The sequence below is a fragment of the Xenopus tropicalis genome, chromosome 10 (assembly GCF_000004195.4).
Source record: "Xenopus tropicalis strain Nigerian chromosome 10, UCB_Xtro_10.0, whole genome shotgun sequence".
NCBI lineage: Eukaryota > Metazoa > Chordata > Amphibia > Anura > Pipidae > Xenopus > Xenopus tropicalis.
The window spans coordinates 35,829,973-35,844,587 of record NC_030686.2 but is presented as its reverse complement, the minus strand read 5'-3'; the positions used below and the strand labels follow the sequence as shown (position 1 = coordinate 35,844,587).

General features: G+C 43.2%; 1 protein-coding gene across 3 annotated transcripts in view; it reads right to left on the bottom strand.

Moving 5' to 3' along the window:
• Nucleotides 1-14,615, bottom strand: part of ripor3 (RIPOR family member 3) — an 87,373-nt gene that overhangs the window by 26,085 nt on the left and 46,673 nt on the right. For all 3 annotated transcript variants that reach the window (XM_031894640.1, XM_031894639.1, XM_031894638.1), the window contains exons 7-8: nucleotides 5,998-6,147; nucleotides 2,193-2,256 (exon numbers count right to left, since the gene is read on the bottom strand). In XM_031894640.1, the coding sequence (XP_031750500.1) occupies nucleotides 2,193-2,256; nucleotides 5,998-6,147 (214 nt within the window). The remainder of the gene's footprint in view (nucleotides 1-2,192; nucleotides 2,257-5,997; nucleotides 6,148-14,615) is intronic.

The window sequence follows — 14,615 nt, the reverse complement described above, 5'->3', positions numbered from 1 at the left end:
AGTACAAGTGAGGGAATACAGGGGTAGGGGAGATAGCTCTCAGTACAAGTGAGGGAATACAGGGGTAGGGGGGATAGCTCTCAGTACAAGTGAGGGAATACAGGGGTATGGGAGATAGCTCTCAGTACAAGTGAGGGAATACAGGGGTAGGGGGGATAGCTCTCAGTACAAGTGAGGGAATACAGGGGTATGGGAGATAGCTCTCAGTACAAGTGAGGGAATACAGGGGTAGGGGGGATAGCTCTCAGTACAAGTGAGGGAATACAGGGGTAGGGAGATAGCTCTCAGTACAAGTGAGGGAATACAGGGGTAGGGGGGATAGCTCTCAGTACAAGTGAGGGAATACAGGGGTAGGGGGGATAGCTCTCAGTACAAGTGAGGGAATACAGGGGTAGGGGAGATAGCTCTCAGTACAAGTGAGGGAATACAGGGTTATGGGGATAGCTCTCAGTACAAGTGAGGGAATACAGGGGTAGGGGGATAGCTCTCAGTACAAGTGAGGGAATACAGGGTTATGGGATATAGCTCTCAGTACAAGTGAGGGAATACAGGGGTATGGGAGATAGCTCTCAGTACAAGTGAGGGAATACAGGGGTAGGGAGATAGCTCTCAGTACAAGTGAGGGAATACAGGGGTAGGGGGATAGCTCTCAGTACAAGTGAGGGAATACAGGGTTATGGGAGATAGCTCTCAGTACAAGTGAGGGAATACAGGGGTAGGGAGATAGCTCTCAGTACAAGTGAGGGAATACAGGGGTAGGGGAGATAGCTCTCAGTACAAGTGAGGGAATACAGGGGTACGGGGGATAGCTCTCAGTACAAGTGAGGGAATACGGGGTTATGGGGGATAGCTCTCAGTACAAGTGAGGGAATACAGGGGTAGGGGGATAGCTCTCAGTACAAGTGAGGGAATACAGGGTTATGGGATATAGCTCTCAGTACAAGTGAGGGAATACAGGGGTAGGGGAGATAGCTCTCAGTACAAGTGAGGGAATACAGGGGTAGGAGAGATAGCTCTCAGTACAAGTGAGGGAATACAGGGGTATGGGAGATAGCTCTCAGTACAAGTGAGGGAATACAGGGGTATGGGAGATAGCTCTCAGTACAAGTGAGGGAATACAGGGGTAGGGGAGATAGCTCTCAGTACAAGTGAGGGAATACAGGGGTAGGGGAGATAGCTCTCAGTACAAGTGAGGGAATACAGGGGTAGGGGAGATAGCTCTCAGTACAAGTGAGGGAATACAGGGGTAGGGGAGATAGCTCTCAGTACAAGTGAGGGAATACAGGGGTAGGGGAGATAGCTCTCAGTACAAGTGAGGGAATACAGGGGTAGGGGAGATAGCTCTCAGTACAAGTGAGGGAATACAGGGGTAGGGGAGATAGCTCTCAGTACAAGTGAGGGAATACAGGGGTAGGGGAGATAGCTCTCAGTACAAGTGAGGGAATACAGGGGTAGGGGGATAGCTCTCAGTACAAGTGAGGGAATACAGGGGTAGGGGGGATAGCTCTCAGTACAAGTGAGGGAATACAGGGGTAGGGGAGATAGCTCTCAGTACAAGTGAGGGAATACAGGGGTATGGGAGATAGCTCTCAGTACAAGTGAGGGAATACGGGGGTAGGGGGGATAGCTCTCAGTACAAGTTGATCCAGGGACTGGTCCGATTGCCATCTTGGAGTCAGGAAGGAATTTTTTCCCCTCTGCGGCAAATTAGAGCTTCAGATGGGGGTTTTGCCTTCCTCTGGATAAACTAGCAGTTAGGCAGGTTATATATAGGCATTATGGTTGAACGTGATGGACGTGTGTCTTTTTTCAACTTAACTTACTATGAATCCTTATGGGAGGTGAGCAAAAAGAGGAGGGGGAGAAGGAGAGAGCTGCCCAGACTCCTGCCCAAAACCTGAAAGAGCCCTAAAGGATAGGAAGTCTGATACAGAAGAACAGGTATACACAAAAGGAGACAAGAAATCCTGTGTTTCTTTTGATAGATGACTATCACTTTCTGTGAGTGCTTATGGCTGTATTTACATAGACCTTTCTGATAAAGTTTTTACCTTTCCTTCTCCTTTATAATAAGCTCATTTGGCGACCAAACAAGTGGTTCTTAACACGTATGGCTACCTTAACTTTACCACTAATCAGTATTAGTGTCTGGTTACCGTAACCTCCAGTCACATAGTAACGGAGAAGCTTACCTTTCATTTTTATGAGGAACTCTCCCAAATGGACTTCAAGCTCCCCTTCGATCGTACACATGTCCTACAGAGGAAAGCAGCCATATTGGTAAATATTCCTTAGCAGTTGAAATGAAACAGTATAACATATTAGACCAGTAAAAGCTAACGACTGGTTGGAGGAAACTCTCCACCTGTTACTACATTTACCTGTAAACACTGTTAATATTCTGGGGCTGCTCACTTGACAGTATATAGGATTTCTCAGTAGTGGTGTGTGGTGCACTGGTGTGTTATGGGTCATAAATCCGGAATCATGAGAGAACTTTGCCCCGACAGAGGGGAAGGTGAGGGGCACATACAGACTGAGGAACCACAGAGGGACCCTGCCCAGACAGAGGGGAAGGTGAGGGGCACATACAGACTGAGGAACCACAGAGGGACCCTGCCCAGACAGAGGGGAAGGTGAGGGGCACATACAGACTGAGGAACCACAGAGGGACCCTGCCCAGACAGAGGGGAAGGTGAGGGGCACATACAGACTGAGGAACCACAGATGGACCCTGCCCAGACAGAGGGGAAGGTGAGGGGCACATACAGACTGAGGAACCACAGAGGGACCCTGCCCAGACAGAGGGGAAGGTGAGGGGCACATACAGACTGAGGAACCACAGATGGACCCTGCCCAGACAGAGGGGAAGGTGAGGGGCACATACAGACTGAGGAACCACAGAGGGACCCTGCCCAGACAGAGGGGAAGGTGAGGGGCACATACAGACTGAGGAACCACAGAGGGACCCTGCCCAGACAGAGGGGAAGGTGAGGGGCACATACAGACTGAGGAACCACAGAGGGACCCTTCCCAGACAGAGGGGAAGGTGAGGGGCACATACAGACTGAGGAACCACAGAGGGACCCTGCCCAGACAGAGGGGAAGGTGAGGGGCACATACAGACTGAGGAACCACAGAGGGACCCTGCCCAGACAGAGGGGAAGGTGAGGGGCACATACAGACTGAGGAACCACAGAGGGACCCTGCCCAGACATGGAAGAGAACAGTTGATTCCAATAAAAGAAGTGTATACCTTGCACCAGGGCTGTTCAAATCGAAGCCCATGGGCCAGATGTGACCATCCAAAGGTTTCTTTTTGGGCCCCCATTTGGCTTAAAGGCTCCACAGACTGACTGTATGCCATCACCATTTTAATCTAATCAGGCACCCATACATGCTATATGAGATATAATCAGGCCACTACTTGTTACAAGTTGGACAACACTGCCTTCCACCATTAGTGAGAGGGTCATGGAGTCTCCAGGAATCCTGCATCATCTGTATTTAATATATCGGGGTTACAGAAGGAGCGGCCCCTATCCAGTAAATAATAACGTGATTACATGGGGTATAGAGATTCCGGGACAGAGCAAGTAGAGTAACATTATCCGTGCTGTTCCCTGTAAGCGCTAAAACCTGAGGTTCAGTTTGGGGGTTTATGACACAGCGACTGCCTTGAACACCCCCAGTAACAGAGATGCGGAGCAGCATAAAAATCCCCATTTCATGGGGAACAGGAAGATTAGACCGTGAGGGATTATATAAAAGCCAAATACCAGACATTATGAAGCATTCATCTAGCATGGCCTGATGGAAAGGGTTCCAGCTAGCGGCGCGGCCATATAACCCAATTGCAAAGGTAGCGGAGAAAGCCCGGGGATATCAGGTTGCACAGCAGTAATGCTATTCCTTTATGGCGGGTATCACTATTATATAAAACTTTAAAGTATCACTATAAATTCATTTTTATGTTCTCTGGATTTCTTTAATGACCAGAATATATATTTGTTTTCCTTTTATTTCTCCAACATATTTAGGCTGTTAAAGCTCAGCTTTCAGTATTAGTGTTTTCTTAGTTACCATTGTATATCAGACTGGCTACCCACAACCTTCCTTATCACCCTCCATTGGTCTCCTCTTTGTTTATAATCAAACCACAAGTAGCTAGAAGATAACATAGCATGGCAGCATAGTTATTCCCCTGTAATAAGTACAATTCAGCAGGAACAGCCCCCTAAGTTTGCTCATAGCCTGTACAGAGAGATACCATAAAACTATAGCAGCATAGGGATTCCCCTGTACTAAGCACAATTCAGCAGGAACAGCCCCCTAAGTTTGCTCATAGCCTGTACAGAGAGATACCATAAAACTATAGCAGCATAGGGATTCCCCTGTACTAAGTACAATTCAGCAGGAACAGCCCCCTAAGTTTGCTCATAGCCTGTACAGAGAGATACCATACAACTATGGCAGCATAGGGATTCCCCTGTACTAAGCACAATTCAGCAGGAACAGCCCCCTAAGTTTGCTCATAGCCTGTACAGAGAGATACCATAAAACTATAGCAGCATAGGGATTCCCCTGTACTAAGCACAATTCAGCAGGAACAGCCTGCTAAGTTTGCTCATAGCCTTTACAAAGAGATACAGGCTACTTATACACACATCGTTTTTTGAAAGTATCTACATAATGAATTTGATGGAGAAATCTACTTTTTATTCAGGCGGGAGAGCACATTTGTATCTATAACCAAGCAGTATGAAGAGCTTCTAAAAACAAAAATATCTCTCCTCCAACGGAGTATTTTAACTGCACACACGTGTATTTGTCATGCCCCGAATTATTTATGGATGGTTGCAAGCTGTCTCGCTAATGTAAGGCAGATGGCTCGCTTACTCCCAACCAGACATGATTTATCGGAGGACATTACCATTGTCTGAGTTGGAATCCATGGGCGAATTCCTCACAATATAGGCAACTCTCAGCATGACAAGCCTCACCGTTACGGGAGCGTCGCATGGAACATAAAGACATTCCGCGCAATCTCCTGTGGCATTGCATGAAATAGCTTAAAGCTGCCCATACATGTACAGCTCACCAACAAGTGCCAAGCAGATGGTGGGCCACTACATAGACCAATCAGCTGCTGACCATTTGGCAGCCAGATCTTTGTGGAAGAAAAGCAACTATAAGGGAGCACACTTGCTAAACGGCTGATATTGGGCCCAGAATTGGGGGTTGGATATATGTATGCACTCACCCTAGCTACAGGTAGCGAAACTAAAGGTGGCCATACGTGTTAAGATCCGCTCGCTTGGCAAGGTCGCCAAGCGAGCGGAACTTCTCCCTATATCCCAACCTACGGGTGGGCGATATCCGGCAAACGTAGGCTTATTTGATCATTTGGCTCCAATGGGGCAGTCGGTTCGGGGACCACATCAATGACCCGATGCGGTCCCCAATCCAACTAAATCTTTTAACATGCCCGATCGATATCTGCCCAATTTCAGGCCAGATATCGGTTGTGCATGCCCCTCGTCCCTGCCCCTACACGGGCCGATAAGCTGCTGAATCGTTCCTAGTGACCATTATCGGCAGCTACAATTGGCCCATGTATGGCCACTTTAATATACCTATCACTGTAATCTTCTTTGTAAAAAAAGTATGAATAAATACCATTTTTATATGCTGAAATCCAGCTGCAAAGCAGTTCTTCTCTTTCTGCATCATCTGAAATCCTGTCAGGGGAGGAGGGACTAAAACACTGATCTTCCAAATTGTAACAACTTCTCAAAAGCTCACAGACAGCATGCAGGAACTACATAACCTACAATGCATTGCACTGTGATGTTACTTTATTATTTTGGATGGACATCCTTTATGTCTTTATGTCAAGTGTTTGGGCAGCAACTGGACTCAAGATTAGTAATTATTATGAAAGATACACAGCATTTTCCCTTTTGCATTCAGCAGATCACTATGGTGCCTGCTTACCTCGGTGCACTCTTGGAAGTTCTTGTAGAGCTCTAAGAGACTTTCCCTGGATGCTTTGGTGGACGGAGATAAGGAGAAAGCGTGTTTCATGTTACAGGCACCGACCCGCAGCCTCCATTGTATGCAGTATGTTTCATACAGTTCTTCAATCTGAGGGAGACAAAATCAGGGGAATTTTAACTATATAGCACAGGTACAGGTATCATTAGTACAGGTATGGGACCCCATATCCGGAAAGCCATTATCCATAAAGTTCCGAATTACAGAAAGGCCATCTCCCATCCCATAGACTCCATTATAAGCAGATAATTCTTATTTTTAGAAATGATTCCCTTTTCTCTGTAATAATAAAACAGTACCTGTACTTGATCCCAACTAAGATATAATTACCCCTTATTGGGGGCAGAACAGCCCTATTGGGTTTATTTAATGGTTAAATGATTCCCTTTTCTCTGTAATAATAAAACAGTACCTGTACTTGATCCCAACTAAGATATAATTACCCCTTATTGGGGGCAGAACAGCCCTATTGGGTTTATTTAATGGTTAAATGATTCCCTTTTCTCTGTAATAATAAAACAGTACCTGTACTTGATCCCAACTAAGATATAATTACCCCTTATTGGGGCAGAACAGTCCTATTGGGTTTATTTAATGGTTAAATGATTCCTTTTTCTCTGTAATAATAAAACAGTACCTGTACTTGATCCCAACTAAGATATAATTACCCCTTATTGGGGGCAGAACAGTCCTATTGGGTTTATTTAATGGTTAAATGATTCCCTTTTCTCTGTAATAATAAAACAGTAGCTGTACTTGATCCCAACTAAGATATAATTACCCCTTATTGGGGGCAGAACAGCCCTATTGGGTTTATTTAATGGTTAAATGATTCCCTTTTCTCTGTAATAATAAAACAGTACCTGTACTTGATCCCAACTAAGATATAATTACCCCTTATTGGGGGCAGAACAGCCCTATTGGGGGCAGAACAGCCCTATTGGGTTTATTTAATGGTTAAATGATTCCCTTTTCTCTGTAATAATAAAACAGTAGCTGTACTTGATCCCAACTAAGATATAATTACCCCTTATTGGGGGCAGAACAGCCCTATTGGGTTTATTTAATGGTTAAATGATTCCCTTTTCTCTGTAATAATAAAACAGTAGCTGTACTTGATCCCAACTAAGATATAATTACCCCTTATTGGGGGCAGAACAGCCCTATTGGGTTTATTTAATGGTTAAATGATTCCCTTTTCTCTGTAATAATAAAACAGTACCTGTACTTGATCCCAACTAAGATATAATTACCCCTTATTGGGGCAGAACAGTCCTATTGGGTTTATTTAATGGTTAAATGATTCCTTTTTCTCTGTAATAATAAAACAGTACCTGTACTTGATCCCAACTAAGATATAATTACCCCTTATTGGGGGCAGGACAGTCCTATTGGGTTTATTTAATGGTTAAATGATTCCCTTTTCTCTGTAATAATAAAACAGTAGCTGTACTTGATCCCAACTAAGATATAATTACCCCTTATTGGGGGCAGAACAGTCCTATTGGGTTTATTTAATGGTTAAATGATTCCCTTTTCTCTGTAATAATAAAACAGTAGCTGTACTTGATCCCAACTAAATATAATTACCCCTTATTGGGGGCAGAACAGTCCTATTGGGTTTATTTAATGGTTAAATGATTCCCTTTTCTCTGTAATAATAAAACAGTAGCTGTACTTGATCCCAACTAAGATATAATTACCCCTTATTGGGGGCAGAACAGTCCTATTGGGTTTATTTAATGGTTAAATGATTCCCTTTTCTCTGTAATAATAAAACAGTAGCTGTACTTGATCCCAACTAAATATAATTACCCCTTATTGGGGGCAGAACAGCCCTATTGGGTTTATTTCATGGTTAAATGATTCCCTTTTCTCTGTAATAATAAAACAGTACCTGTACTTGATCCCAACTAAGATATAATTACCCCTTATTGGGGGCAGAACAGCCCTATTGGGTTTATTGAATGGTTAAATGATTCCCTTTTCTCTGTAATAATAAAACAGTACCTGTACTTGATCCCAACTAAGATATAATTACCCCTTATTGGGGGCAGAACAGCCCTATTGGGTTTATTTAATGGTTAAATGATTCCCTTTTCTCTGTAATAATAAAACAGTAGCTGTACTTGATCCCAACTAAGATATAATTACCCCTTATTGGGGGCAGAACAGCCCTATTGGGTTTATTTAATGGTTAAATGATTCCCTTTTCTCTGTAATAATAAAACAGTACCTGTACTTGATCCCAACTAAGATATAATTACCCCTTATTGGGGCAGAACAGTCCTATTGGGTTTATTTAATGGTTAAATGATTCCTTTTTCTCTGTAATAATAAAACAGTACCTGTACTTGATCCCAACTAAGATATAATTACCCCTTATTGGGGCAGAACAGCCCTATTGGGTTTATTTATTGGTTAAATGATTCCTTTTTCTCTGTAATAATAAAACAGTACCTGTACTTGATCCCAACTAAGATATAATTACCCCTTATTGGGGGCAGAACAGTCCTATTGGGTTTATTTAATGGTTAAATGATTCCCTTTTCTCTGTAATAATAAAACAGTAGCTGTACTTGATCCCAACTAAGATATAATTACCCCTTATTGGGGGCAGAACAGTCCTATTGGGTTTATTTAATGGTTAAATGATTCCCTTTTCTCTGTAATAATAAAACAGTAGCTGTACTTGATCCCAACTAAATATAATTACCCCTTATTGGGGGCAGAACAGCCCTATTGGGTTTATTTAATGGTTAAATGATTCCCTTTTCTCTGTAATAATAAAACAGTACCTGTACTTGATCCCAACTAAGATATAATTACCCCTTATTGGGGGCAGAACAGCCCTATTGGGTTTATTGAATGGTTAAATGATTCCCTTTTCTCTGTAATAATAAAACAGTACCTGTACTTGATCCCAACTAAGATATAATTACCCCTTATTGGGGGCAGAACAGCCCTATTGGGTTTATTTAATGGTTAAATGATTCCCTTTTCTCTGTAATAATAAAACAGTACCTGTACTTGATCCTAACTAAGATATAATTGATCCTTATTTGAGCCAAAACAAGCCTATTGGGTTAATTGAATATTTAAATGATTTTTAGCAAATTTAAGTTAATTTCTGGCTTTGAGGCAAGTGTTGATTGCCTAAAACCCAATGTAAAGTCAAACAGAGCCTCTATAGGCTGCCAGTCCACACAGGAGCTAGCAAATAGCCAATTATAGCTCTTATCTGCACCCCCCAGGTACTTTTTTCCGTGCTCCCCAACACTTTTTCCATTTGAATGTGGCTCAGGGGTATTAAAGGTTGGGGATCCCTGCTTTAGTCCAATCAACTGAAATAACTGGGGATTCATAGTTCAACCGACAATGCATTCATCATATGGATCATCATAAATAATGAGCTGTGTATAAACAACCCCCTCCCTTCCCTAATTTGCAGCCTTTCTTAAGCTTTAAGATAAGGTTACTATTTATTACCAGCTTCTAAAATGCATCCAAATCATTTCTTCTATCTAACACTGGCAGACAACATGAGTCTGATTAGCAAAGACCTTGTCACAATGAGATTGTTAGCTCCCTGTGCTGCTAATATTATTTATAACATTTACAGAGGTTTGCACAAACACAGCTTAATGAAAAGAGACTGTGCTGCCTCAATATAGAGCAACGGGTTTTCTTGCCTAATATGAGAACATCCAGTCCTGGAAAGTGTCACAAAATACACTATAAATTACTCCCATAAAGCAAGTCTGCAAATGATCAGGCTCCTTTTAGCTGTAACCTAGAAAAGTCTCTATCTTCCTAAAAACTCTGTAAATTACGCAGAAAGAGAAAAGCTATTTCCTGTAACATTTTACACATGCCATTCGTGCGCAGTATGACAAGGACACTGCCGAAAATACCAGATTCCGATAGCAGGGAGGAAAAGCAGGATGTATGTTAGCAAGTAAGTACAAGATTAAACACTGGCGTACATGAGTGTCACCACCAGGGCAAGAGGGCGGCCGATGATCTCTATGGGACAGGCGAGAAGTAATTGGATAAGACAGAGTATTTGTACAAACAGTAGAGTGATAACAGCCCCTGCTCCTCTGGGAAGGTTCCCAGTAGATGTTGGAACATTGTTGCTGGGAGTTGCTCCCATTCCGCCACAAGAGCATTAGTGAGGTTGGGAAATGATGTTGGGGATCAGGCCTGGCTCATAGTTGGGGTTCCAGTTCATCTCACAAGGGTTCAGTTGGGTTGAGATTGTAGTTCTGTGCAGGCCCGTCAGGTTCCCTTCTCAGCAAACCCATTCTGCAGGGACCTGGCTTTGTTGTGCTGAGACAGGAAAGGGCCTTCCCTTAATTCCACAAAGCAGAAAGCAGGAATATCATTACACACTGTTGCTTTTACTGGAACAAGGTGCCTAAACCCCAAACCCTGGGACACAGCCACAGACCATTATTCTTCCTCCACCAAACATCACCGTTGGCATTGTGCATTCAGGCAGAGGTCTCCTGGCATCTGCCACAACTTTTCCATCAAACTGGCAGATAGTGAAATGCCTTTTATCCATCCAAAGGATGCATTTCCACTGCTCTTAGTCTAATGTCTTTACCCCATTCAAGCCGATGAATGGCATTGCATATGGTGATGTTAGGTTTGTTTGCTTCTGATCAACCACAAAACCCTGACACAGAGTTCCCTGTATAACTCAGCCTGCAGCCTTGTGCCTTTATATGGTCACAGAACCCCTCAGTGACTGCTAATATCCTTATCATTTACAGTAGGGGGTACATTATCCCTTATAATACATGAGTGATACTCAGAGTTCCCTGTATAACTCAGCCTGCAGCCTTGTGCCTTTATATGGGCACAGAACCCCTCAGTGACTGCTAATATCCTTATCATTTACAGTAGGGGGTACATTATCCCTTATAATACATGAGTGATACTCAGAGTTCCCTGTATAACTCAGCCTGCAGCCTTGTGCCTTTATATGGGCACAGAACCCCTCAGTGACTTCTAATATCCTTATCATTTACAGTAGGGGGTACATTATCCCTTATAATACATGAGTGATACTCAGAGTTCCCTGTATAACTCAGCCTGCAGCCTTGTGCCTTTATATGGGGGGCACAGAACCCCTCAGTGACTGCTAATATCCTTATCATTTACAGTAGGGGGTACATTATCCCTTATAATACATGAGTGATACTCAGAGTTCCCTGTATAACTCAGCCTGCAGCCTTGTGCCTTTATATGGGGGGCACAGAACCCCTCAGTGACTGCTAATATCCTTATCATTTACAGTAGGGGGTACATTATCCCTTATAATACATGAGTGATACTCAGAGTTCCCTGTATAACTCAGCCTGCAGCCTTGTGCCTTTATATGGGCACAGAACCCCTCAGTGACTGCTAATATCCTTATCATTTACAGTAGGGGGTACATTATCCCTTATAATACATGAGTGATACTCAGAGTTCCCTGTATAACTCAGCCTGCAGCCTTGTGCCTTTATATGGGCACAGAACCCCTCAGTGACTGCTAATATCCTTATATTTTATAACAGCGGGACTATTATTCCCTGTATAAAATGTGAAGAATGTACCTCCTCCATATATAAAGAAGATATCAGTGAGTAATGGCGGCACTGCAGGAACATGTCTGGTGCATTTATTTTATTTATTCAGTCAACACCCCCATATATTCAGTGAAATCCAGTGCGAGTGATACTGATATCTCTATAACGGAGAAAGATAATTTCTTTCTCAGATAAAAATTCTCCTATGGAAAGACCTATGGGTGTCATGTTCCAGCTGTCCGTATTGTGATAAGTTGGGGCGAATTAACTCAATCCCAAAAGAAAAAAAAGAACCTTTATGCCCCCAGTATCTAATGTCTAATGCTGGAAATTTAGCTTCAAACGCAGGAATTTTAAAGGGTAACTCCACCAAAACTGTTGTTTTGCCTAAAGCAAAGTAAATATACTGCAAAGCAGCTTTCCAATACACATAAATGCAAAATTATTTTAACAATAATGATGATGGAGGGTGCCAGTTTCTTAGGCAGGCCCAGTCACTCTAACCTCTAATACACCTCTTCTCTATACTTTTGGGTAGGAAGTTAATGATTAGAATGGTGGGTGACAAACAAATCAGCCGCCCCCCGTGATTTTGGTTTTTTAAGTGTAATTAAAATGCTACTGAAAGCAGTATCTCTCTGCAGGGTCGGACTGGGCCGCCGGGACACCAGGAAAAATCCCGGTGGGCCCCAGCGGCCCAGATCCGACCCTTGCCGGCTCTCCCCCTGCCCGACAGCTCTTCCCCATACGCATTAAATGTACACGCAGTCAGGGGAGGATACTGGGTGGGGGCCCCTGCAAGGGGGGGGGGGTAGGGGACGTGGCCGGCGGGGGCACCTGCAGGGCCCCTGGGGCGGGAGCCCCGGTGGGCCCTGCCCCCCCCCAGTCCGACCCTGCCTTTCTGTACTGTTTGTTCTGACTCCTGAAACAATGTAGCTTTTAACAGACCTGCAGGAGAACTATCTCCATTGTTTCAAAAGTCAGAAGATGCAACAAGAATCTAGAGCCAAATCTGCATTAGTGCCTCCCCTTGCTGCTCATGAATACAGCACTGTCGTACACAGGCAGCACTATATTCACTGGGAGGAATGCAGGACTGTTTTACACCCATGGAAATCACAGAAATGCAGGGCAACAGCCCCCAGAGTCTTAATTTCAAAGTGTAGTTTACCTTTACAAGAGTGCTGACAGGGGAGGCCTGCGTCGTACTGAACTAGATGAGCAAGGACTTTCAAACTGCATGTATGAAAACCACATCTTTTATATGACATAAAAAAATAACATTATTTAAGAGGAAATGACATGGGATTAATGACCTCATAATATGGGGTCTTTTTCTGCATTTAATTATGTATTTGAACTACACGCTGCTCTTAAAAAAAACAAAGACAGAAGCATAAAAAAGTTCATTCCTACAAATCTGTCACGGGGCTGGAACCCACGGAAGGTATTTAAGCTATTTGTGAGCCTACAGTGGGGACATGTTTTGCCCATATGTCATCTCCAGTCACGCCTGCCTCCTGTGGTGAGTGTGTTGCTTAAACACCTTCTACTGCCCTGCAGAACCCCAGCATATTCTTAGGCTAAACTCATTCATTGCGAATGAACTCTATAACTAAGCCAGTATAAGGGGATCTCCGCAATGTATCAACTGCGAAAGGCTTTTCACAGGGTTAAACACAGAAGGAAAATGGAATATCTTTAAAATATTGCTTAGCAAGTATACAGGTCAGTATATTCCCCTTGTAAGCAAGGAAAGACACTGCAAAGCAAAACCTTTATGGCTAAATAAAAGTGTTAGTGTTGAGGTTGGTAAGAAAAACGTGCTTTTAAAGCATTCAAGTTAGCTGGGATAGCAGGAACTTTATCAGGTGCAAGAACACCAAGAAGGCAGCAAAAAAGCTATCAGGCAAGCTAAAATAGAAATGGAAAGGGATATTGCAGCTAGGAGTAAAAGGAATCCAAAATTTATTTTTTAATTATGTAAATAGTAAGAAAATGAAGCAAAAAGGGGTGGGACCCTTATTATCACAAGGGGGTCAGTAGGTTGATGAGAACGGGGAAAAAGCTGAAATTCTGAACTCTTATTTTTCATCTGTCTATACATCTGAGGAGCCAGCTAATGAAGGCTTCCCTTTTAATAGACCCAATTCTAGTAATATAACTACTGATGCATGGGTCACTCAGGAGGAAATTAAAGAGAGACGTGTAAAAGTAAACAAAGGTCCAGGATAGATCGGTATTCATCCCAGGGTATTAAACGAGCTTAGCTCTGTGATTGCCAAATCCCTTCACTTAATTTTTCAGGATTCACTGAGGTCTGGCATGGTGCCGAGAGACTGGCGGATTGCTAATGTGGTGCCGTTATTTAAAATGGGATTCCGTTCTCAGCCTTAAAACTATAGGCCTGTTAGTCTGACATCAGTGGTAGGAAACCTTGATAGGATACTTGATTACATTACTAATCACATTACTGTGAGTTTGTACCAGCATGGTTTTATGCGTAACAGATCTCACCAGACTAAATTAATTGCCTTTTATGAGGAGGTGAGCAGGAATCTCCACTCTGGGATGGCAGTGGGTGTCATCTACTTGGACTTATACAGTACCGCACAGAACGTTAATAATAACATTAAGGGGTACTGGCCTGAAACATAATATTTGTACCTTCTTTGAGAACTGGCTAAAGGATAGATTACAAAGAGTGGGGTAAATGGAACACTTTCTAATTGGGCCAGTGTTGTTAGTGGAGTACCGCAGGGGTCAGTCCTTGGTCCTTTGCTTTTTAACTTGTTTATTAATGACCTGGGGGTGGGCATAGACAGTACTGTATATGTTTCTGCAGATGACACTAAATTGTGCAAAACTATAAGTTCCATGAAGGATTTTTTGGCGAGGGCAGTGATGTGGTAATGGCAGATTATGTTAATGCCTTTAAGAGGGGCCTGGATGAGTTCTTGAACAAGCATAGTATCC